At 50.2% G+C, this 24,959-nt stretch overlaps 1 protein-coding gene across 1 annotated transcript; it reads right to left on the bottom strand.

Moving 5' to 3' along the window:
• Nucleotides 1-876: 876 nt before the first annotated feature.
• IGFBP5 (insulin like growth factor binding protein 5) lies at nt 877-23,473 on the bottom strand. The gene is made up of 4 exons (XM_053947336.1): nt 21,952-23,473; nt 5,778-6,004; nt 5,491-5,610; nt 877-5,107 (listed from the first exon to the last, which is right to left on the bottom strand). Exons 1-4 carry the CDS (start codon nt 22,280-22,282, stop codon nt 4,976-4,978), a joined length of 810 nt encoding a protein of 269 aa, XP_053803311.1. The 5' UTR covers nt 22,283-23,473; the 3' UTR covers nt 877-4,975.
• Between the last annotated feature and the right edge of the window lie 1,486 nt (nt 23,474-24,959).

Raw genomic sequence — 24,959 nt, 5'->3', positions numbered from 1 at the left:
CGCGGCGCCGCGCGGCTCCTGCCCCCCGTGCTGCCCGAGGGGGTCGGGGGACGAGGTGTCCATCGGGGACACGGTGTCCATCGGGGACAGGGTGGCTGTGCCAGCTCCATGTGCTGCAAGGTGGCTGCAGGATGCATTGTTAGCGCAGCTCTGGCAACCTACGGTCCTCAGTGCAGGGGCAAAGGGGATGATACTGCCTCCCGCCCCGCGCTGGGCACACGGGGTGATGCTGGCAGGTGAATGGAGGGGAAGAGGGGCACAGGAGGAGGGAGATGGGGGGTGATTGGGAGAATGAAGGGTGCTGGCCGACTGGGCGGTGGGGCAGGGTTCAGATCCAGCACCGGGGAGGGCAGTGGGACGAGCCACCAAGAGCTACCACAGTGTTTGAGGACCATGGCCTGGCTGGGCTGAGCAGCTCCAGGGATGTTCCTGCCGCTGGGACACTGGGGCAAATCTTCCAGCGGCTCCAAGAGGTCTGAGACTCTGTGGAGCTCAGTTTGAGATGGCATTTAGAGGCTTAACATCACTGGTTGCTAGGTACTTTGCCCTGGTAAGCTGCAAATGTGTGTGCTGTGCCCCACTGCCACATCCATGCAAAGAAAATGAAAAAAAAAAATTTTGTAGCTCTGCTTTCAGGAAGCTGTAAAGTTAAGCTTGCAACTTTTACCAATCACCTAGCAGATTGTTCTAGTATCAAAAGCTCCACTAAAGCATTGCCACCATTTTACCCCATGCCCTGTATCTCCCTGAGCACCCTTGTGGAGCTGGCTGAGCCCCTCAAGGGACCCAACACAGGCGGCCGTGGGATGCTTGGGGCTGGAGCAGCTCACTGGCAGGCCCTGGCACACAGATGCTCCACGAGGGTCAGGCACAAGCTAACTGAATGCATAACTTTATTAAATAAATGCTTTGTCATGAGAAAAGACAAAGATCAAAGAGTAACATAAATTATAAGTTGAATAAATAGTATACAGCAATCTTCACTTTTTAATAAAATGTGAGATTTTTTTTTTAAGTACAAAATGCTAAACAGAGCATTAAGCTCTTCTTCCATTGTCAGTTTTTCACAAACTGCTTTTTTTTTTTCCCACCAGTAAGATTATGAGTATTTCTTGTTTACTGGAAAAAAAAACAAAACAACAAAACCAAAACGAAACAACAGAGCTACCGTATGTATGTAAAGCTATAAAAAGCTACCGTAAAATGTGTAGTGAGTATTGCTTAAAGATAAAAACCAGGCAGGAAACTCGGAATCTGGTGTGTTTTAACAACTGTGTTACAACGGTGGGTAACGTGCGCGGTGACGTCTGTCCCGGTGGCAGTGGCGGCAGCTGGTGGGGCTGGGGAGGGGGCCACAGCAGGCAGGGCTCCTAGCCAAGGCCAGGACAGCGGTCTGGAAGTGAGGCGAACTGACTGTTCTTTAAATATACAATGCTCCATTTGGGGAAAAAAAATCAACAATGACAACAAAACAAAACAAAAAAAAAAAAAAAGAAAACTAAACCAACAGTAAAGAATTTTCATGGGGAAGGCGAAGAAAAGGGGAAGGGGGGAGAGAGCGGAGAAATAGTGCAAAATGCTCTTGTACTAGTGGTTTTCGAAGTCCACTGCAGTACAGACAAGGGGTAGCCCAGCCACTGAGCGCCGCTCCCCGGGCAGATGTGATGGAAGGGCTGTCCTGAGCCATCCTTGTCCTCTCCTTCCCAACTCATATCCTGGATACCAACGTGGGCTCAGCACAAATACCATAGCCAGAGACCCTGAGCCTCACGACCCCCTGATGCACAAATTTGCCAGCATCTCCTGGTGTGCCTCAACCCTCCCAGCTTCCAAATCTGCCCCTTCTGGTTCTCTCATCCTAAATGCAGAGGGGTGCTGCTGGGTGCTGAGAATCACTGAGAATCATCACTGCCACCCCAGAGGGTGACCAAGCCCTCCTGAAGTCACTCTCATTCCCAGCCCAACCAGGCTCCAACCCCAGTCCTAAATATTAGTGCAGCCTGTAAACAGCCTCGTCCTGCTGGGGATCCTTAAGGGAGTGGGCAGCTGGGAGGGTCACTGGTGCCCCATCCTGGGAGCCGAGGTGATCTGGGGAGTGAGGGTGATAAACCCCAAATGTCCATCATCCTTCCCCCAGGTTCATGGGGACAGGACAGGCAATGCCATCCCAGCATGGGGTGTGCAGGAGTGAGGGAGGCTGTGTGGGATGGATTTTGGTACTCTGGGCTCCCAGGGCCACACATTGTGACATCACCATGGGGCCCTGTGAGCTAACCCTCATGCTGCAAAAACATCCTTGCCAAAAGGCAAGGTCCATGGGGGTCTGATGCCCTTCCCATCCCACCCCGGGGGCGTCTCCTTTCTCTGCAGCCAAAGGCTTTCAAGTTTTGGGAAATTAAACAACAAAACAAACAAACAAACAAAAAAAAAAGCAAGAAAGAGGAAGAGAGGAGGAAGGAAGGGTCCTGGGAAAGGTGGTACTGGCCTATGACAGTCAGGAGGTTTTGCACAGGGATCAGCAAGCGGACAGTGTCAACAATGGTGTCCAGTGGCCCTTGGGGTTAGCACAAGCTCCTCCTCCTGCTGTCTTCACCCCATTCTTCACTCCACTTGCATCCCAGCATTAACCCACCACTCTGGTTAAACCAACCCTGCTCCATCAGGCCTGCAGAGCCTGGAGGGGTCCCTCTCTCAGCCCCCACCATGCTCCCCTCCAACAACATGGAGTTACCCCACTCCCAACAGGCCTTTTTGGGGGTACATCTACATTGATAGCACACTTCCTTCTTTTCAGCATGGGAAGGTGCTTTGCCCCCAGGACGAAATGTCTTCTGCTGGGTCTCTGTCAAAGTCCATGGGCAAAACTTGCCCCCACTGTCACTTGGAGAGAAATAACCACAGGTGTCCAGTTCTGCCCTCCATCAGGGTAACGTCCTGGTGGGGAGCCCACGGGATGCTTATGGGAGTAATGTCATCTCATGAGAGGCTATGAGGGCTCTCAACCTGTGATGGCAAGAAGCCTTCTCCAGAACCCCTTTGTCCCATCCCCACTGGTGGGGCCCCAGTGGTGCTGTGGACCTCCATTTTTCTCTGCCCAGGTTCAGGAAGCTCAGAGAGATATGGGGTTCAGGAACCTTCCACCTGAGATCAGCTGTGTCCTTTGGCCAGTGCTGGCTGCCACCTCCAGCCATGGCAGTAGAATGTGGCTCCCAGCGGGTGTGTTTCCCCACCACAGCACCCAGACCCCACAGCTCCCTTTCCTTTCTTTCCTTCCATTTGCTGCAGGATCTCCTCCCAGCACCAACATCATGGAGACCCTTGTCAGGGATAAGCAAGAAGCGAGAGTCCCAAAATCAAACGCAAATGTTATAAACAACAAATGAGTTAGGAAGGCAACCGAGGGCTGTCCCAGCATGCACAAGGCAGTTGGTCTCCATGGTGCAGTGGCTGCTGTCACTCAAAAAGGAGCTGGGTCCCAGGTTAAAGGCAAGGGCCCATCACAGGATCTTACTGCAGGGTGGTAGGAATCAGCCGTGGCAATGTGAACAGTATCCTCAATGCAAAAGGATGGCGTTTTCCTACCCATGGGGAAAGCTATAAACCAGCCTTAACAAAAATCAAGATGAAACAAAGTGGAGGTTTGGGGTTTTTTTCCCCCTGGAGCAAACCACATTTTCGGCTGTGTAAAAAAAAAAAAAAAAAAAAAAAAACTCCATAGTTGGTCGTCTTTGTGGTGGCAAAGGGTGGTGAAGAGTTTTGGCCGTGATTCCCCTGTCCCCATGTAGGGATACTTCAGTCTGAACAGTGATGCAGTCCTCAGTATTGATGAGGCCCTGATTCCACAGGCACCGATGCTCCTCCATAACTCTGCTTCTGTGCTTAATCCAGCAGGTTGTTATTTGTTTTTGGGAGGGGCAGCATATCCCCCAATTGCATATTACATTGAAACCTCCAGATTTCAAGGTGAAGTGTTGCAAGGAGGGAAAGCCACATCAATGCACACACAGGTGCATGCAGGTGACGAACACTTTCACACCTGGATGGGCAAAGGTCAGAGGACTGCTTGTCCAAGAAAATTTCTGACCTTCCAATCAAGATGAACTGGACAGGGAAGACTGTATTTCCTTTTGTGATGGTTTATTTTGAAGTCCACAGATACTTTCTGGGGGTATTTGTGCTGTTGCAGGACCTGTGTTTCCCTCCCCAGCTTATCTCCAGAGACAAAATGAACAGTCCCACGTCTCCTCCCTTGCTGAATCTGCCTGGATTGGGGGCAGTCATTTGAGATGGAAATCAACTTGAGTCCCAGCAACATGGGGAGGACACTCTGGAGGACTGCAAGGGGAGTGCTGGTGGCCACAAGATTTTCTCCTCAAGACCCTTCAGAAATCAACTGAAAGCTAACATGAAAGAAATATAAAAATAAAAATGAACCTGCCCAAAACCCGTACTGGAAAATCAGCAACTTGGAGAGCTTCCTACATCGGGGTGACCTCTGCTTGTGGCAGAGGGGTGCAGGCAGCATTGGGGAGAGGTGCAGGACGGCAGAGTGGCCATGGCTGGTTTGTCTCTGGCTCTATCCTTTCCTTGCTGAGTCCTTGTTGTCAAAAGGCTGTTGTAGATTCCGAGTCCTCAGTTTCTTCAGGGTTTATTTTTCTCTCTTCTCTTTTTTTCCTTTTCTCTTCTTACTTTTTCTCTTCTTTTCTCTTTTCTTCTCTTTTTTAATTTTCTTTTTGCTTTTCTCTTTTTTCTTTCTTTTCTCTCTTTTTACTTTTCCTTTCCTTACTTCTCTCCTTTCTTTCTTTCCCTTTCTGTTTTTTTCATTTTTCGTCCTTTCTCTTTTATCTTTTCCTTTCTTTTTTTCGTCTTACATGAGATGAAAGGAATCGGAGTCCCGGGGCGTGGGAAGGTGCGGAGGGGAGGGTGGAAGGGAGTCTGGATAGATAGTGATGGGGTGGAGGGAGGGGACGTGGCTTCACTCCACATTGCTGCTGTCGAACGCGTGGCACTGCAGGTCTCCGCTCAGGAAGTCAGTCCCTGGCAGCTTCATGCCATACTTGTCCACACACCAACACAACCCACGCTTCCGGCCCCGGGAGGGCTTGCACTGGGGAGACACCCAAGGGCAGAGATCAGAGCTAGCCACCAGACAGTGTGTGGTTCCCTCCCTGAGGACCAGGCCTTGGCCCTTTCACACCAGCAATGCAATTCCCATGGTAGGATTTGGCTCCTGCTCTCTGCTTTCAGCACATCCCTGTCCCTGCTGCTACCCCAGCCCAGGGTTCTCTTTTCCCTCTCCCTCACCAGCTCCTTCAGGCTGCTTGCTTCAGGCCAGATGGCACTTGGAGCCATCAGCAAGGCCACCCACCACCAAATGTGTCTGGAGATGCTTGCAGCAACACCCAGACTAACCCAGCAAAGGAAAAGCCTCAATCCTTCCCACCCAGGGTAGTGGCAGAGAAAAACCTTCCTGGGTGAGGAACATTTTACCTGCTTCCTCTTGTAGAAGCCCTTGCGGTCACAGTTGGGGAGGTGGACAGCGCGGGGGACCATCCGCTGGCTACTCTTCAGCTCCTGCAGGGACGCCTCCATGTGCCTGCGGCACGGGCCCTGCACGTGGGGAGATCCAATGTGAGAAGGGGAGCACCTCACAGAACCTTCCAGCTGCAAAAGCCCTCAGGTCCCCCCCCTCCACTAGTACCCATTTCCCAGGGGTAAAAGCCCTCCGCAGTCACCTTCCCATGGGAGCCTCATGGAGGGAAGGTGAAGGCACCCACCAGCTCAAACTCCTGCCGGAGCTCGGGGATGACAACACGAGGGTGAGCCGTGTTCTCAGCCATGCCCACGAACTTTGCCAGGGTCAGCTTCTTCCGGCGGTCCTTCTTCAGGGCCTCAGCCTTGAGCTCAGAGAGGCGCCCGTGCTTGGGCCGGTAGGCCTTGGGCGGGTAGGTCTCCTCTGTCATCTCCGACGTGGTTGGCTCCTCATGCTCCCGGGACTCCCGTTCTGCAAGGGATGGAGTACCAAAGTGTCATGTCTCTGTGAGATGAGTGGGGCTTGCTTTTGCACAGAGACCCTCCTGCCCAACCCCAGAGAAGATCTCTGCATCAGGCAGGATGAAAACAAATGACTGAAGGAATCCCTTTCCCAGCTGCTGCCTAGCTTTATCCCACTGTGTGGGACTTCACAAGGTTTTTGCATGACCTCTGAGCTCAGGACAGGAAGGTGCCTAGAGAGCATGGAGGAGTCAGAGGTCTAGGATGCATTTCTACATACAAGGACCATCACTGTTTTTGTGGAAAAAGACCAGTATGAGGGTCATCCTACTTCCAGGAAGGGCCAGGTGACACATAAATGAGGCAGAGAAGACCCTGTTTATCCATGCTGAGAGGATTAAGTGACGAGTTCATACTTCACCCTGCCTTGAGAAGGCATGAGCACAAGCCAGGAATGCTTGAAGATGATACAATTCCAAAGCCAAGGTCAATCACACAGCACAGGCACCATGTGGCTGGGCAGACATTTCAGCAGTGATACCAAAGATGTGGCTGACAAGTGCTGGGATCTCCAGAGTCCTCAGCTTGCAGCCCCACTCATGGGATCAAATCAGCTCCCATCTGCTGGCACACAGCAAGCAGCCAGCAAAGCCAAGGGTGACACAGCCAAGTAATGCTGCCTGACTGCCACTGACAGTACTGACAGCAAAAGGGGATCATGCTTAGGTTCTGTCCACGGCACCCATCTTCCTGTAGAACCCCTAGCACAACCTCTGCTGGCAGGATGCAGTCAGGAGCCCTGAGCAGTTATATATAGGAACAAGCTGGTGACAGTCTAAACTTAGATGACTTGTGACATTTAGTATAACCACCAGAGTGAAATGGGTTATTTCTCGACTAAATTTGAATACAGTTTAAAGGTCCTGAGGTTCCTGGTCTCCTGACCCCTGGGTCCCCAGACGTCTGGTGTTGATGACAAGTCCATGCTGGGACCAGCAAGTGACCATGAGGAAACTCACTGCAGCAGAAGGAAAGCATCAGAGTAGCTGAAATCTGTCCCCGAACACCATCTCTTGTCAATTTCTGTGCCAGTGAACCCAGATCATCCCCTCCTACAGGATGGGAAAAGGCTCAGGATTAAAATAAAAGCAGATATACGCCCCCAACAAGGCAAACAGGATTCTTTCTGCTGACTGACTGGTTCCTGGAGCCCCAGATGCAGCAGCAGGAGGGAGAAAGGTGAAGAGGATGCCACTGTGGCCCAGGGATGCCTCAGGATACCCAGTGGGGGGGATGGATGAGATGCTTAGTGGCAGATGGCAGTGCCAGACTGTCACACACACACCTCTGCTGGGGGGTATGGAGGTGACCGAGCATCACTGGGTCACTGGGTGCCCAGGCCAACCACAGGTACAAGTCTCCTATTCCTCCTTGCCAATGCGACATTGCATTCTCCCAGCAAAAAAATGGAACGTTTCTCATGGTCACTTATTTATTAAAGTGGCCCTTTGTTTTTTCTGTTTCCACAAGAACAGCACTGGATGAGCATCCCCAACTCTACACCCTTCTAACTGCCAAGAGCAACATAAACAATCCCCTGCACCATGCCCAGGATTCATGTGGGGTTTTATTCCTTGCTGCAGGACTCAACTGCCTGCACAGATCTACTCTAAGAGGATGACAGGGGATAGAGAAGAAACCGAGTAAACTGGAAATTACTCCCCAGAGAATGAAACAATACAAGGTGTAGGTGAAGTGCATCCTTTGCCTCAAAAGATATTCTGGCAACTGAAGGTCTGAAAGAGGAACAGAGGCATCTGCAGTGACTAAGCCCTTCTTATGGCAGTGAAACACACTGTGTTCTGTCCCAGGAATCCCCTCTGGCACCCACGTCCAGGGCTGGAGAAGGCGCTGCCAGAGTATCTCCCTGGGCTGCCCTACAGCAATAAAGGGAAGTTTTACCTTGGTGCTGGCAACACCCCAGTAACACCGGAGGGGCACAGCTCATTACCTCAGCAATAACAAGTAAGTGAGGCACAGCTTCTTAGGGCAATCCTAACAAATAAAAACAAGTAACAAATAAAGGATACAAGGCAGCGAGGATTCAGTCAGAGAAACAGTTCAGGGTGTCCCCAGAACTCACCATGCAATGGGTGTCTGCAGCAGCTCAGACTGCTCACATGGTCAGCCTCTTTACCCTCTTGCAAGCACCTTATCCCTCCTCTCCCTGCAAGCTGCCAGCAAGCCAGAGTGACCTGGGGACTAATGTGGAGCCCTTTCAGCAAGGATAGATGGGAGCCACAGGAGCCCTGTGCTCTTGTAGAAAACTGATGTGCACTAAAAGCTGCCCAGACCCCAGCCCAAGTATGGTGCTTTCTGAAGGGCTGAGAAAGCACCTGGAACTGAACCCCTTCACTCTCCCTGGCATGCACATGTTCCCCCTCAAGTGGGAACATACGCTTGGGATGTCATACAACAAGGGTTAGAAGTGATGGGACTCCTTCATCTTTGACTCAGCAGGTTTTGGTCTTTATATCCCAGTGATAACTCCATGGATGCCTTGAATGGATCCTTTTCCTCCATCCTCTTATGTTTTTTATACCCTAATTTCCTTCAACAACAAGGCTGATGCAACCCCTTCTTCTAACAAGCTGATTTTGGCAAACTGAAGGGCAGAGGTCTCTGACAGAAGCTCCTGACAAGCTCTGGGAAGCTTGTAAGGGGCCTTCTCGTGCCAAGAGTAGTGGGAAAGGCAGAGCCAGGGCATACAGCACCCATGCTGAGGCATAGTTTCTTCTCCCCACTCCAGGCTAGCCAGAGGAAACTGCCTAACAGGAACCATTTCCAACTGTTCCCTGCTGAAGGGAAGGGGAGTAGCAAAATACCAGGTACTGTTTCTGGGAAGCCACAAATTGCTCCTGTTTGGCTGCCTGCTGTCCTTAAGAGATACCACCCAGAGCAGACTACACATCATTCTGCCCTGCATCAAAACCCAGCTTGGTGCTCCTGGCTTCAGATGCTTTGGACCTATGTGAAGTCCCAATAAGATGGTGGGTGTACTCACATGGGGGAGTGGAGTGTGTGGGAACACTGCATCCCTGCCTGCTGACATTACAGAGTGGAATACAAAACTTTTTCCAAATGGCTGGGAGGCTCAAATTTTTGTAACACATTTTCATTGGTTTTGGCAGAAAGGATCTATTGACTGCTGCTCCTAATGAACCATGCTTATTACAGCCATAGCCCACTGCTAGAGGATTTGCTGTCCTGTTCAACACCACCCCCAAAAGCCACACACACTGAGTAAGTACATGCACAACCACAGAGCAATCCTGCTAAACAGCCCTCTTGATTATTATCATGATCATTATTATTTACAGCATAGGCACTAACATAATACACCACTTAAGCAGGAAGGTGTTGGAGAAAGACTTAATGGGGATCTCAGTTAAACCTCTAGCACAGGAACAACACAAATATCACTCGTGGAGAGAGTGAACTTGAGAATTTGTCCAGTCCTTCCTCTGTCCCAAACTCAGCCAACTCTGTTCAGATGTGTTCATTGCATATGGGGCTTATACAGGAATTCCATTCTTAGGTACCTGGCTGGGAAAAATCCTGAGTATTTTCCCCAGCTGCCCTCCCCATTTGTGGCCACTCCAGAGGAGGGGACATGCTTGACCTACACCAAAACTTCCTGTTACTGGCAGGCAAATTTGTCCCTCACCTGGACTTGCACCTGTGGCCATGACGGGAAAATAAAAATTCCTCCTTCCTGGTCAGCACACAGAGACAGCCACTGTGTTTGCATTCTCAAGATGCAGGCAGGGAAGGGATGCAAAGAGAGGAGAGTCATCTCATCTTGCACCCTTTGGCAGCTGTAGAGTACAACTGAGCAAAAGCATTCCTGAGCTCCCCAGAGGCCACCAGACTCAGCCCAGGCAGAAGCCCAGGAGTTTTCACCCGCCTAACAAAGAATAGCTCACTTATATTCCTGTCCCAGGCACAGCCCCCAGCGTGGTGGTGACCGGCCCCCAGCCCTGCTGGGGTGGTCAGTGGCCCAGGCGCTGTGCCTGGGCTGGGGTCACTGCTGAGACCACCGCCCTGGTGAGGTCAGGCAGTGAGCTCAGGCAGCCGCCCAGCCCGAGGCCATCTGGCACCCACTGGAGGCGGAGCAGCCAGGGCTGAGGATGGAGGCTCCAGCCAGTTCCTCCACTGGCCAGGGTGTTGTCTGCTGGAGAGCCAGCTGCAATGTGCCTTGGACTTTGAACGAACTTTTGTGCTTTGGTGGGTCTTGGCATCATGCCGGTACAGTCTGTCTGGCAGGGACTGGCGAGGGAGCATGCTAGTAATGCTTGCAGGTGATGAGAGGCTCGGAGGAGACACCACACACCAAGAAGGACAGAATACCAGCAACCCTACTGGGACTGCCACCCCACCTCCCACAAGTCTCAGCAACATGCAACAGACACTTAAATCTATGTCACAAAACACCCAAATGCTAACACTGAGGTGTTTTGGATGGCCAAACTCCATGTGTAAGTCATTGCAGAGATGCTGCTCCCTCCAAATTGTGACCAGCCCCATCATTTGGCTTAGGTTATGATTTTAGGGTGGAACAAAAGTCCAGTCTCCTCTCCTGTGACTCCAGTGATCACACTTAGGCCTCCAAAGGTCTGAAGTTAAGAAAGGTAACTCTCACCACCTCTTCAGTCTTGGTCGCCTTGAAGCCTGTGATGTAGTTCCCACAGGCCAAGCTGTTTTACAGACACAGAAGCAGTAGTAAGAAAACACATACCCTCTTTCCTTCCCTGGGAATTTGGAATTTCAATGGCTGCCAAAGGCAGCAAAACACTTTTGTGATTTGCAGAGTGTGGAAGGAAGTCTTTAGCAGTCAAAGCACTGTGAAGTGCTCCCAAAAACATCCACTCTGCCCCACCACACCCAGGCAGCACCTTTCAAAGACAGCTGATCAGAATGCAATCAGTCCATGGCTTAAAAGCCACACAAGCTTTTGGAAGAGGGGCTCCAGGGTATTCCAGTATCTTATACCCCTGTGACAACATGGTGGAAGTTGATGAGACCTCACTCCCTTGTTCCACTGACACACCTTTTAAGGGAAGGATACGGATCCGTAAGGCCAAGCTCAGAGAAGAGATGGAAAAGCATTCAGAGAGTTGGCTTGGAAGGCTAGGACTTATCTCCATTCATTAAGCCAAGAGCCAGGAAGAGTCAGGAAGATGCTTGGGAATAGCTCAAGAATACCTGAAGAGCCTCAGAGAACAGGTACTGATGGCAGAGGGATGTGCTATTCTGTGGCCCCTTTTTTCTTTCTTTTTTTTTTTTAGTAGTATTGTTTGGGCTTTGCTGAACTAGCCTGGAAGACCAGCTCTTTCTCAGGTGATTAATGTCTCCTCAGCAGAAACCTGTGGATGCAGATTCTGCTGTATCAGCCAGGGCTCACCTGCAGAGCGTGAATATCAGGTGCTTGGGCTGCCCCCAGGTTCACACAGGATTCATGGGAAAGGGAGATCATCATCCTGATGACCTCTGTATCCTCATGTAGAGCTGGATGGGGGAGAAATGCAGCTCAGCATGTGGGAAAGGAGCTCTCAAGGGAACAAGCTCATGTTTTGGTCTGCTCTGGAAGTGCAGGACCTATCTGTAGGAATGGATCTCTGGGTCAGCATGACTTTGCAGTGCCAGCAAATGCCATGAAGGTGGGAGAGCTACAGCTATGGGAACTGGAAGCTTAAGGAAGGATCTGTGTTGCTATGTGCCACACGGTACTTTCCTGAGTTGCCCTTCCTTACTGCAGTCACAAAATAAAACTCTCTGAGAGTAACTCTGTAGGGCAAGGAGAAAAGCAGGTTTGGATATGGGGAGCTTCATGATGGAAGCTCCTTCCCTACCCATTGTTAGCTGTTAGTTCAGCAGTCTCCAAGCACCCGTGCTGTGCTGGAAGAGCCAAGGCTGGGCACCAGCTAGTGGGCTGGACTGATGCTGCCTTGAGATGTAACAATAAAGACTGTGGCTGAACAGGTGTTGTCTTTGTCTCTTTCCAAGGACTTCCCAAATCTGTTTACAATCAGTTCTCCATGCAGGTGTGGGAGTTTGCAATGCACATACGGGACACAGCAAGACCAGGTGACGGTCTGAGCCAACAGGCACCATAGCCAGAGACTCTGGGTTCTCATGACAATGATTTCTGTCTAAGAGAGAACCCAAAATGTCTAACCAATAAAAGAACTGGGAAACTTTCCAGAGTTTAACCCTCCAGTAAGATGATGAGCACACGTCCATCTATTTCAATTAAATCATGCTGATGTGCACCATCTTGCAAAACTGCAGACACTCTACTCTGTTGCTAGATAGCTGCTTATATCAGCCTGACATTTCCTGAACAAAGTTGTCTTCCAGCGAACTAAACTGGCAAGTAGAGGGGAAGGAAGTATTGCAGGACTAGATTTATATCAAGAAGCTCTTGTTGCTGATGCACTGATGATAGGAAGATAAGACGTATTTCCTTCACCTCATCTGGAGACTGCAGATGTTCACCATTCCGTATGTTCAAACTGCAGAAGAAGCTGAGAGCTGAATTATGACCCACAGAAATCTAAATAAATCATCTTTCAATATCAGAGTGACCAAGACATATTCTTCCTTCCTGGAAAGGATGAAGTAATTCAGCCTTTCTTAGTCTCTCATCTTTTCTAATAAATCCACCTGAGCAGCAGATTTCATTGGTTGCAATAAAGGAGGCAAAACCCATACCAAGCTGCCAAGAAACTAAGAGCAGAAAAGATTAAAAAAGAAAAACTCAGAGGAGACTGCATGACAGTCTCTGCCTAACAAAGGGTGAGGAAAATCTGGTTTAGCTCCTGCAAGGCATCATTGAATTGTTCACCAGCAGTTTCTCCATGGGGCTTATTTGTGACGAAAAGATGAGAACACAAATGCTGTAATGTTTTCTGAATGAAAACAAAAGGTTGTTTGATCATGTGACCACACAAGATGATTTGGAAAAAATCTTCCTGTGCCCACAGAAATGAAGGAGGTGTGATGTGTCCATCAACTGTCATTATTGCATGAAAAAGAAGCAGGCAGGGGGACTTTTTGGATGCAGGTAGCTCAACGTCAGCAGTGGAGGAAGTGTAACTAGGGAGAAGGAATAAGTAATTTGCCCTCCTGGACTCTGTGGGGCTTATCTTTAAAACTCAGGTGACAAGTGGTATCAATATACATGAGACATCAAGAAATGTGGGCTTAAAAGCAGGTGCTGCCAGGATGCTTGCCTCTTGCTCACCACAGAGAGACAGGGAAAGGCCCATCGAGGTGGAGCGTAGAGATGCACCTGTGTGCGGGGTTGGACAAGAACTGTTACAACACCAAAAGTATTTCAGGTTTGCAGCTATGACTGCAAGTTCCAGCCTAGCCCGGATTAACTTCTAGGCCTTCAGCCTCACTTTCACAGTTTTGCCTTAAACCAGATGGAAAAGTTGTGTGAGATCATCCATTGCTCATCTCTGTGTCAGCACCAGATGACACATCATCACATGTACTGTCCATCCTATTACCACCTCTGAGGGATGACATGTCCAACCTCTGCCCTCAGGACTCCTTTCTTAATGGCTCCTTCTTTCAGAAAGCCTTTGCCTGCAGTAGGCCTGGATGTTATTTAATCTACCTATCTATTTAATCTGTATTATCTCAATCTACCCAAGCAGGACCATAAAAAAGTACCAGAAGCTTGACATTCACACTCAGACAATATTGATAAAGAGAAATTTCCCCATGCTTTTATCCTAATAGATGACTCTTGCCTCTCTTAGCCATTTTCCACCCTGTACCTCTGCATACATTAGCAATTTCTTTTGGTCCAACACAATGCAAAGATGCTTCTGAATGTTAAAAAATCCCTATGGATCTCTTGATGGACAAAAGGGTATAGACCTCCATTTTGGGGTCTGAAATTCCATGAAAGACAACTGATCACACCTTACCACAGATCTAGAGCCTTTCTGGAATGAGAAAATCCTTGATGCACTTTGTTGTTTATCCTGCAACCTCAGACCACTGCTACTTTTACAAAACCAAATAACTGGCCACTGAAATGGTTATGAAATGATGCAGTAAAATTTCACCCACATCTACTCTTTCATCAGGAAAGAAGGATGCACAAGTAAGAGCAATGACTGTATGTCATTCTGTATTTAGATAAAATATCTTAAGACATGTAATAATATCTTAAGACATATGTAGCTGTGGCAGCAGCATAATTGGCTGCTGGACAGGTATAAGATAGGTATAAGACAATTCTTCTGCAATTCTTCCCTAGTAAAACTTTTCTTCTTTTCCAGCAAGTCCTTTAAATTAGGAAGTGAAAGCCAGGTTCCATAGTTTTCACTGGCTTATTTAATTACAGATTTTTATCATTAATCTAACATCTGATTTCTTAAGCACGAATAATAAATGGCTCTGTTGATTTAATTGTCCTCTGATGAATCCCATCTGTATTTGGAAAAATAAAATATTTCTACTGTTTTTCTACAAAAAAGAATTATGAATATTAGCCAACTTTGCCCCCAGAGTTACCTTTAAAAAACATTCCTTCTTCTATGTAGCTAGGCAATCATTGCCATAAGTATCTGTCAGGACTACTTTCTTGCCCTTAAATAGCAACCAGACAAGTCATCTCCATCAACATAACAATTATTTCCATCATCAAGCCAGCTGTGTCCATCCAACAAGCAAACAAACCAAACTGCAACAACAGTCCTCCAGGCTCAAAGCTGCAAAGAGCTCTCCAACTCTACCAGAGCTTTGGCCCCACAGTCCTTCGAGGACTGAGGCAGCTGGTTCCCATTGAGGGGAGAGGTGCCCAAAAGCCTTTGATTCTTTGGCCCTAGAGGAAAGGTGCTCAGCAGCCTGCAGGTTTCAAGATCTGCCAGGCTAACAGGGAACAGTGTGCCAGTTTGCTGTGGGAGATACTGACCCCCCCATTCCCACATTCTGCATGGGAGAGACAGTACCACTGGGGTGGAGTTACAATGAAAAATTCTGGGAATATCAGAGGGGTCTGGAGAATAAGGGTAATAGTGAGAGCAAGGCTTTGTGCACGTGCACACAAGAAAAGCTCGCTGACTTCACAAGGATAAATTTAACATGCCTTCCTCAAAGTTTAATCTGTTGACCAGAGTCTCTCTCTCTCACACTCGTCCTGGAACCATCATAGACAGAAAACGTACCAAAACATGCTGAGAAATGGATTCCTTGAGAACAAATTTGCTCACAGCAAATCACCAAGAGTCCCAAATTTCTGCAAACATATTATGCTGGCTCCTGCTGAGATTAACTTCAAGCAGTGGATTGACATGAACACTAAGGGGTCCTCTCAGATCACTAGCATCAAAGAGCCACCTCAAAAACAACTTGCTGAGAGTTGCCTTGGCTACACAGCTGAAGGATCACAGCATCTTGTGGGGATTGAGTGGTAAGGGATGGGGGATGTCACCCAGACATGATGGGACCCTTCCAGGTTGACCTGAGGCATGAATCATCAACTGTGCCCATCTTAAATGGGCAGCCCCAGGATCCAGCAGTGCTGGCACAACTGTACCCCTACTCGATGTCCTTGCCCTATGTATCACCCTGGAGAGACCTGGTGTGGAGGCTCATGCTCACTGGACCAGTGGACCAGGTCTTAGGGGATTCCAGCATGGGGGGGTCAGGTATCCCTCTCCTTCTCACCAGCAAAGTCTCCTCATACTTTTGGCTATTCCTGTCCAATCCTGATGATAAACAGATAGTATCTACTTTTTCCCAGTAAAAAGCCTCAGTCTGACTGCCAGTGAGTTCACATAGGCTAAAGATGATCTTCGGATCATCTCTGACCTCTGTATGCATCATGTCTTTGGGTCCTGTAGCTTCCTCTGCTCAGTGCTGGAGGCTGTTTCTCCAGCCCTCAGCTGCTACATTTCAGCACATGTGCCAGCTTTTCCCAATTCAGTTCCTTTTTCACACCTTCCTCAAGGCCAGCTGTTGCTGCCTGAGCATGGAGAAATTTGCAGGACCCCAGAGACCTCAGTGCCCCTGGCACCATCTCCTTCCATCTATGACACCAGGGACCACTGCCCTGGCAGGTGGATTGGCTGTACCTTGCAAGTCACAACTTCACACGTTCGCTGTAAAGAATTTCCTTGTTTGGCATGGGAAAATTTGCCCTCAAGAAATCTCTCAGTGTATTATCTTAGTCTAGCCAGAAAACACAAGCCACTTCCAAACAGAGGGGGTGAGTTTGGATCCACACAGCTGCCTGAGAGGAGGATAGATCTTGCATCTATCTCCTTCCTCACCTCCCATTGTTTGATATGCTCACCTGGTGCATCTCATTTCTGAGCCCTCAGTGGGAGGACAGGGTAGGCTGATCTGTACGCCAGCATCTGATCTTCATGGCAAAATACGATGTGCCAGTCATAACCAGAACCCCTGCATCTAAGAGAGGTTTGTGTGTGCTGCCTGGAAACCATTCTGCCTCCAGAGACAAGAATGCTCCGTGTGTGTGCTTGCACACATTAAATGTTTATGCAGGCGTGTGTGGGTGTGTGAACACGGGTACATGTGTGCATATGCTCACACGCATATCTTCCCTATGCATATTAATCCTGCTGCTCTGCAGCCCACATCGAGGGACAGGTGTGTTCCAGCCAAATTCTCCACTTATGTCTGGCATTGAATTTGCACTAGTAAGTGCTTGGGTTGTTAGGAAAAAAAAAAAAAAAAGAAAAGGGGGGGCCAGGATTTGGGATTTGCTGTGCCACGGGCTCTTTTATCTGCCCTGTGAGTTAGCACAGGGAAACGAGCTACAACTGTTCTTAGCGGCTCACCCAGCTGAGAGGACGGCAAGCCCCGGAGGGGCTGAGGTTCCCGCCACCGTCCCAGGCTGCTCCCAGGATTTTCAGTTTGCATGAAGAGTTTTGGGAAACGCTGCTGCTGTAGCAGCTCCCGTAACTGCTCCTGCATCTGCGGCGCTCTGGGCCCGGGGCGAGCAGAGCTTCCAGCCGTCGTTAGGAGGAAGCAGAGCACCGCGCTCCGTGTGCGGCAGCGCCGGGTGCCGCCTCTCCTCCTCTTCCTCCCCCTCTGCCCTGACACGTGGGACAAACTAAGCGACAGAAGACACTGGGGGATGTCTTGAAGCTGGCACAGAAGGTATTCAGTCTTTCCTATCCCCTTTTGTCAAGCCTGAGGGGACACCCCGCAGTCAAGCAAGCGCTTCCAGTCGCACATGACTGTGCTCAAGTCACTGACGTGCCAAAGCCGCGACGATCATCTGGGCTCAGGATGCTGCTGCTGCTGCTTAAGTATGACACAAGGAGGCACAATGGCCTCCTCCAGCATCCCTCAAGTTTGCAGAGGCTCCCGTTTGAAACCAGCCCCTGCTCTCCGCTGTGGTGGTGCAAGTTCTGGAGGGGCTCCATGCACTGACCTGGAGTGGGTCCAGGGCTGTGTGGAAGCTCGGGGCCAGCTCTATCTCTCATGCACGCACGCATACACGCACAGAGCCACGTCTTTTCTCCGGTGAACTCTGCTGGCACTCGGCAGGAATTTCATTTGGATCAACTACTTAATATTCTCTCTCCTTCCTTAGAAACCAGGCTGCCGAAAAATCCTTCCAGCCAAGGCCCCTCCTTTCCTGTTTGAACCACCCCATCCCTTCCTCCCCCGTACACACACACAGCAGAAACCCAGCTCTCTTGCTGGCACCTGATGGATTTAATTTTTTTTTTTTAATATTGTTATTGAAACTCCAGATCAAAAGAAAAATGGAGATTTTCCTGTTTTGTGTCTGAGGTTTTGCAGGCCTGTTGATACTAGCTTTCACCTTGACAGCTCGGAGCTGCTTTGCACAATGGACCTGCCGCTCACACCAGCTGGGTCCCTCCCAGAGTGACAAGAGCACAAGCCAGCGCATCCCGAGCGCCCTGCTCCCATGACCCCTGCCCTCACCCTCACCCCGGACCTCGGCATGGAGCTGCCCACCTGCCCCGCCACATCCCCTTTGCTCACCCCTGAAGCCCTGCATCCCCAAATGCAGAGCAGGCAACTATGGGAAGGGGGAATGGGGTGGGGGAAAATATGTTGGGGAGCAACAAAGGACAGCATCAAACACAAGCTGCAGGAAATCTGGGCTCGGCAGCACTCCTCCTCCTCCTCCACCTTTCAGCTGACGCTGCAAAGATGATTTTCTTAGGGCTAATTCTGCACCCCCCCCCTTTCCCCTCCTGGTTATCATTGGCTCACAGTTTCATAAGGAAACTTGCCAAGTCTTGCTCGCTTTCTAGAAAGAGAGCAGGAATGAGAGAGAAGGAAATATTTGACAACCTTTGTTTTTCCATGAGTGTTTTCAGGGCAGCAGGCTCCAATCTGTGCCCTCCGCTCCCTGGTGCTCAGCCTGACCTTCTTGCTGTCTCAGCAGGAGGAAGTCTGGCAGGAGCACAGGGGAGAAAAATGGAAAGACATGGTATATTTCAAAGGAAACCTAAACAAAACAGAGAAAACCCAGAATCCTGCAGCCTGTGCCATAAATGAACCTCATTCATGTTTTTTTTTTTTTTTACCAGGAACAGTCAATTGCAGACGTGATGTTTGGCTTTTAGTAAAGGACAGTGTCTGACTGTTGTGGGAGAAAGGACTACAGGGACCATCCTGTCGGTACCTACATATCCATCTACTTAAAACAAGTCCTACTAAGGCTCTTTAATCCCACATTTGCTTTCATTTCAGACCTCTGAACAAACCAGGAGGACATTCTGCTCATTACCTCTAGCATTCCTCAGTACCACTGCTCAGCATATGAGGAAACTGAGGCATGGTACCTGCAAGCATCTTGTCCCCAGGCAAGATGGCAAGACATCTGCTCTAAAGGAGAGCTAAGCCTGGCCTCCCAGGCTCTGGCTCTTGCAGTGCTGCTAAATGCATCTCTACCTTGTCCATAAGGAGGAAAGCATCTGCAATTTTAAGCTTGGCCAGCACGAGGGCAGAAATAGATAGAAATGTAGTTTGATCTAGTCCTCACCACCGTCACATAGTTTATTTTGCAGAGTGCTGATTTTTTCTCAGCGGTTCGCAGCTCAGGGCCAATTTTGGTCATTGATAGATGGGAGGGCCAGGCCAGCTTCCCCAGTGCACGGTCCCTGTGCTGCTGGCCAAACTGGCAGAGGCCAGAAAGTTCAAGTCAAACTTAATTTCTTTTCTTGCCCTGTTGCTTAGAAACATGCCTATGAAAATATACTTTGTTCTTACACACTACCAATTGAATGCCAAGTGACTTTTTTTCCCCCTCTCCCATCCTCAGGAATTCCTGATTTATTTTTTATTTCTGTTTGCAATTGCATAAATCTCAAGAGGAGCCTGCTGGTCTACTGTGGCTTCTTGCAGCAGCCTTTCCAATCCAGGCTCATCTGCTGTCTGTGAACAAAACCTGTCAAAAAGAGACCCCTGCGGCATTTGGGGAGTCCAAACTGGAAGTGCAGGTAGTGCCAAGGGGTTGGTTTGCATGACAAACCTGCCACCGCTTTCCTGTCCCTCTCCTTGTTCATTCAACGGGTTCCCCATCCCAAGAAAATCAAAAGCAGCGGAATTGCAAGGGACCTGGCTAAAGTTCTCACACAAAGCACCTGCTAAAGGACCAGCTTCCTTGGGAAGAGCGAGGCAGGTGAAATGGAAGGATATTCATGCTGGGAGCCAAGCGCCAAAGCTTTTTCAGGTGTCTGTATGGGGCACCCTCAGCACAGGCACAGGGATGGGCCCTGCTCTCCTGATGGGTTTCAGCTGCATGGCTTTGCCTTCCCGACCACACTGCCTGCTCCTGGCCACGCACACACACATGCAGAGTAAATAAACACCAGGATGACACACTCCGGGACACTTGGCCTATCTCTGCTGACAGTGGTTACTGCCCAGCTTCCTGGGCTCCACAGCACGAACGTGGCTCCTGGCCTCACCCTCTGCTCCCTGTGCAGGTTGGCTCCCAACCCTCATCTCTTACAGCTTCCCTTCAAAAAACCAACCTTTGCTGTTTCTGGCTGATTAAAGGGAGTTTGGGCATCTGATGTCATTCGAGGGAGGAGGGAAGTTATTACACACAGAATTTGGTTTTGCTCTGAAGGATGGTGCGTAGCAACGCAACCACTGCCTGCAAGCAGCAAAGGGGAAAAATAATAAAAGCATCACAATTTATTAGGTGCTAGAAAGGAGAAACGGATTCCCCGTTGCATGGGTATAAGCAGATGCTTGCTAACAAGTAGAAATGACTGTTTCATGGACCAAAAAAAAAGTGAGGGTTTCTGGTTGTGGGTTTGTTTTTTTTTTTTTTGCCAAGTGGTCCCCCGGACATACAGACACCCTCCCTACCCCCCTTTCACACCTTGGCAGAAATACCTCCAGTATTTGGAGGAATATAGGGAATCTGTCCTCACATGAAGACAGGATCAAGGAATGGGAGTGAAATGAGTGTCAAAATGAAGGAGCACTTTCTTTCATGCTTTTGTCATGTGCAAGGTACAAACACTTCAGAAGCTTGGCCTTGCACTGGTGCTGCCATGCTCACCTACATGCTTGCTTTTAACCTGTTCTTGCCCATTATTAGCCACGCCACCATTATTTTTTGCAAACACATATCCTGCCCTTAATGCACCTGCTCTCTTCATCTCCCTGAGCTAAAGGCCATCGCCCAACAAAGATGTCCAGCAGCTGGCAGACAGAAAGAGCAGGCTGTAGTGATTCCAAGGAGGAAGTGTGAGGCAGAGCAACAAACCTGGGAGTGGCTGAGGACTTTGGGAACAGGCTGCTGGTTGGAAGGAGATGCCCTGCTCTCCTCTGTACTTCAATCTGCAGAGATCAGCTCGGGCCCCAGAGCAATGTAGAGGATATGGTGATAGAAAGTGGTCAGGGAGAGGGTTGAAGACAGGGATGCAGGAAAGATGTAAAGGATGCAACTGGGGAAGGACTGGGGTGCAGTTGTGACTAAAAGGGTGCATCTGGGAAGTGGGGAAAGAAAACCCTTCCACTGGAGATGGGACAATCTAGAGGTGATGATGGAAGGCAGGGTGGGGGGAGGCTGTGAGATGATGCAACAGGTGGTTTAACCAGAGCACAGATGGAAAGAAGGATGGGAAAAGTGGCAGGGGGCATGGAAGAACAGTTAGGGGGATGGAAAAGTACCCACAAAGATGGAAAAGCAACTGTGGGTGTGGGTGGAAGAACATCTAGAAAGATGTGAAAGTAGCTGGAAAGGTGGAAAAGCAATAGGAGGGTGAAAGAGCAGCCAGAGAAGTGGTGGTGGTGGAGAAGCAGACAGAAGAAATGGAAAAGCAACCAGGGGCTTGGAAATGTTGCTCATGGAGGGGGTGGGGAGGAGAGAGAATGGGGAAATAGCTAGAAAGATGGAACAGAAGCCAAGGTGTATAATTGTGTGAGAGAAAGAGAAAAGTCAGGCAGAAAGGCAGAAAAGTAGCCACAAAGATGGAAAAGCAGCTGGTGGTGGTGGAGGGGACTGGAGGAGCCGGGAAGGCGAAAAAGCACACGGCGGGGGAAGGGGGGAGGGGGGATGGAAAACCGGGCGGAAAGATGGCAAAGTAGCCGGGAAGGCGGCAAAGTAAGTGGGGGCATGGAACAGCACCTGGGAAGATGGAAAAGCAGCCGGCGGGATGGGAAAGCAGTGGCGGGGGCAGGGAAGAGCAGCCAGTGGGAGGGAGCAGAAAAGCAAGCGGAAAGATGGAAAGGGAGCCGGAAAGACGGAAAAGCAAGCGGAGGGTCATGGAAGAGCACCCGGAACGAGGGAAAACGCAGCCGGGAGCTGGCGGTGGGGTGGAAAAAGCAGACGGAAAGATGGAAAAGGAGACGGCAAGGCGGATAAGCATCCGGGAGAGCTGCGGATGGAGGATTGGGGTCACTCACCGGCCTTGGCTTGCTCGCGGTAGCTCTTCTCGCTGAGGCAGACGGCGGTGCCGTGGAGCAGGGCGTGCAGCGGCTTCTCCTCGCCCTGGCGCGGGAGGCAGCGCAGCCCGCGGGCGCAGCGCTCGGTGTAGACGCCGCAGGGCTGCCCGGCGGGCAGGGCGCAGGTGAGGCAGCAGCCGCAGCCCGGCTCCTTCACCAGCTCGCAGCCCAGCGGCGGCGGCGGACAGAGCGACAGCGCCTTGGCATCGCAGGGCTCGCACTGCACGAAGGAGCCCAGGCACCGCGACAGCCCCGGGCAGGCGCCCAGCAGCACCAGGAGCCGCAGCAGCATCGCGGCGGGGATGCTGCGGGACGGGGCGCGGGGGGCTGCCGGGAGCGGGCGGCGCTGCCTTTCCGCTTGCCCCTTCGGGGGCCAAAAAAGAAAAAAAAAAAAAAAAAAAAAAAGAAAAGAAAAAAATAAAATAAAAAAATTAAAGAATTTTAAAAACTAAAATTCAAAAAGGAAAGCGCAGCCCCTGCTTGCAAGCGCCTCACTCTGGGGGTTATTCTCGGGGTGCGAGACCCTTCTGCTTTTCTTTTGGCGTTGGGAGAGGGGGGACGTCTAGATTTCCTTTTTTTGTCTTTTTCTCCCCCCTCCCCGTCTCTCCTTTCAGCTTTTTCTCGCCTCGAAATGGGGAATTCGCACCGCGATCCGCGGGAGCGCAAAAAAGAGGGAGGGAAGGAGGGGGGAAAGGGAGCGAAGCCTGCAGGGGTTGCACAGCCTACAGGTTGCAGGGGGAGGCGTGGGGGAGCAGGGGTGTTTGGGGAGGTGGGACGGCGATTTCACACACTCGCTCACTCACGCGCACACACACATACACTCTTCCCAAAGGGCTGGGAGGAGGCAGGTTGGGAAGGGAGCAAAGTTCCTTGAAAACCAGTGTCCTGCTAATAATGCATCAAAGCAATCAAGAGGAGAAGAAAAAAAAAAAAACCGCAGGAGAAGTAAGAGGGGATGCAAAGCTCCCCTCCCCTCCCTCTTCTTCTGCAGGAGGAAAAGTCTCTCCCGACGCAGCGAGCTGCTGGGAAGCTTGGTATGAAGCAAAGTTGTGTTTCGATCGGCTCTGTTCAACTCTCCCGCTTTCCTCTTCCAAGATTTGCAAAGAAAAAAAAAAAAAACACCAAAAGAGTAAAAAAAAAAAAAAAAAAAAAAAAAGTTTTCTGCAAAGTTGGAGTGTTTTGTTGCAAAGTCGGCAGAGGAGCGGTAAAAAATCAGGGGGAAAGGAAAAAAAGGAAAAAAAAAATCCACTTTGTAGATCTCCCAACACTTTTCCCCTGGAGAAGTTTCTAAAGAGACTGAATACTGCAGAACAGGCTGTCTTTTAAATAGACTGCCTCTGGCTGCCTGCCAGCCCCTCGCTGCAATTTGAGATCCCAATGACACCTCAGCTTGACTAGGTGCCAGCAGCGAGGGCCCTATCAGTGCGCGCTCGGGCCGTGGGGGTGGGGTGCGCAGCTCCTGACTTCTGGGCTTCAAACCCCGGGCAGTGATCAAGGATAATATTATGAGGAGAGACAAGGGGAGGAGGAGGGGGAAGGGGAAGCCGAGGACTGGAAGGGGGGGGGGGGGGGGGTGGGGGGAAAGTTCAGATCTTCACCGTTTAAGAAAAAAAAAAAAAAAAAAAAAAAAAAAAAAAAAAAAAAAAAGCAAAGAAAGTGGTTGCCGTTGGGTTGCAGGGCAGCCTGGGCTGCAGGGAGTCTGGATGGGAGAGGTCAGGGCTCTGAGTCTGGGGAGGACGTGGGAGATTGACTTAGCAGGGCCTGATCTTACGTGCTGTACCCTGTGCTGGTGGGGTGTGGACCCCCGTGTGGTGCCTGGGGAGCGGGCGGGCCGGGAGCCTCGCAGCACCCATGCGCTCCAAAGGTGAGCGCAGCAGGAGATGGCTGGGTGCCTGCCAGGGAGCGACTGTCGCCCGCCCGGGCCCAGGAAGGAGCCTTTGTGTGTGCAGGGTGCCCAGCCCTCCTCTCCTGTTCACTCAGCCCCTGGGCGAGGTTTAAAACCGCAGTGAGGCTTTGCCTTGTGCTGGGGTGCGCCCCTTGACACCCCTAAACAGCAAGGGTTAACACGGCCGGACAGTGAGCAGAGGGAGGGCTGGGCTGCTTGTAAGCACTGTGTTAGATTCCTCTTTGGAAAAGTTCGCTGTTGCTTAGGGCATGCCAGAAAAGAAGGGGAATTTTGCCATGTGAAGTCCAATTTGCACGTTTTAGCTCATTCTTCTGCCTCTTGCCCTGCACAAAATGGGGAGGGAGAAGGAAGGAAAAAAAAAAAAAAAAAGCGTTTTGCAGTGCTCATCCCCTGTCCTGGGCAGCTTGGGGTTTGTTGTCTTTTGTTCCACTGCTGCATTCCTCAGGGTTACAGTTCTACCGGCTCTGGTCCTTCTCACTTGCCTCCCTTCTCATTCATCTCTAGGAGCGAGGAAGCTGGAAGCGTAGGGGAGGGAATCTCCAAAACCGGGGTGTGCAGCCCCCGCAGCTGTGCTCAGGGATTACACCTGGAGCAGAACCAAGGGTGGGAGTCTGCTCAGAAGCTCAAGCACGGGGGCATCTACCAGGGCAGTGAGAAATTCAAAGGGATCAGCTAATTCCGAGTGAGGTTTATGTGCGATTCAAGTCAACCCCCCATCCACACAGGCACACACTCCTCCAAAGCTTCATATTCCCCAGGTTTCTTTTTAGATCAGTCATCTGTGCAGCTGCATTGCATGGATTTTGCCACTAGAATGCACCCTTATCTATGGTAACAGGACGGATGGTTGCTTAAAAGCATTAACTCCTTCTTCTCCAAAATTTCCAGCTTAAGGCTTTCTTTGCACCTCTCAGGTGTTCCTTGTTTTACTGCCTTTCTACCCCATGTGGACTCAGCAGTAAAGATCAAATTCCTCCTGTTCTTACCCTTCAAAAAAGAAAACAACATTGCTAAGCTTGGTTGGGTGGTTTTATTCTTTTCTTTCTACCAAGAGTTTTTTTCC

The sequence above is a fragment of the Vidua chalybeata genome, chromosome 7 (assembly GCF_026979565.1).
Source record: "Vidua chalybeata isolate OUT-0048 chromosome 7, bVidCha1 merged haplotype, whole genome shotgun sequence".
Classification (NCBI taxonomy): Eukaryota; Metazoa; Chordata; class Aves; order Passeriformes; family Viduidae; genus Vidua; species Vidua chalybeata.
This window is presented reverse-complemented; position numbering and strand designations above follow the sequence as displayed.

Excerpts from the sequence above, each read along its gene's own strand:
- IGFBP5 (XM_053947336.1), bottom strand. The coding sequence starts at position 22,282 with ATGCTGCTGCGGCTCCTGGTGCTGCTGGGCGCCTGCCCGGGGCTGTCG. Across the intron at positions 5,611-5,777 it reads TCCGGCAGGAGTTTGAGCTG|GGCCCGTGCCGCAGGCACAT; the intron begins GTGGGTGCCTTC and ends CCCCACGTGCAG. Across the intron at positions 5,108-5,490 it reads GCTTCTACAAGAGGAAGCAG|TGCAAGCCCTCCCGGGGCCG; the intron begins GTAAAATGTTCC and ends GTGTCTCCCCAG.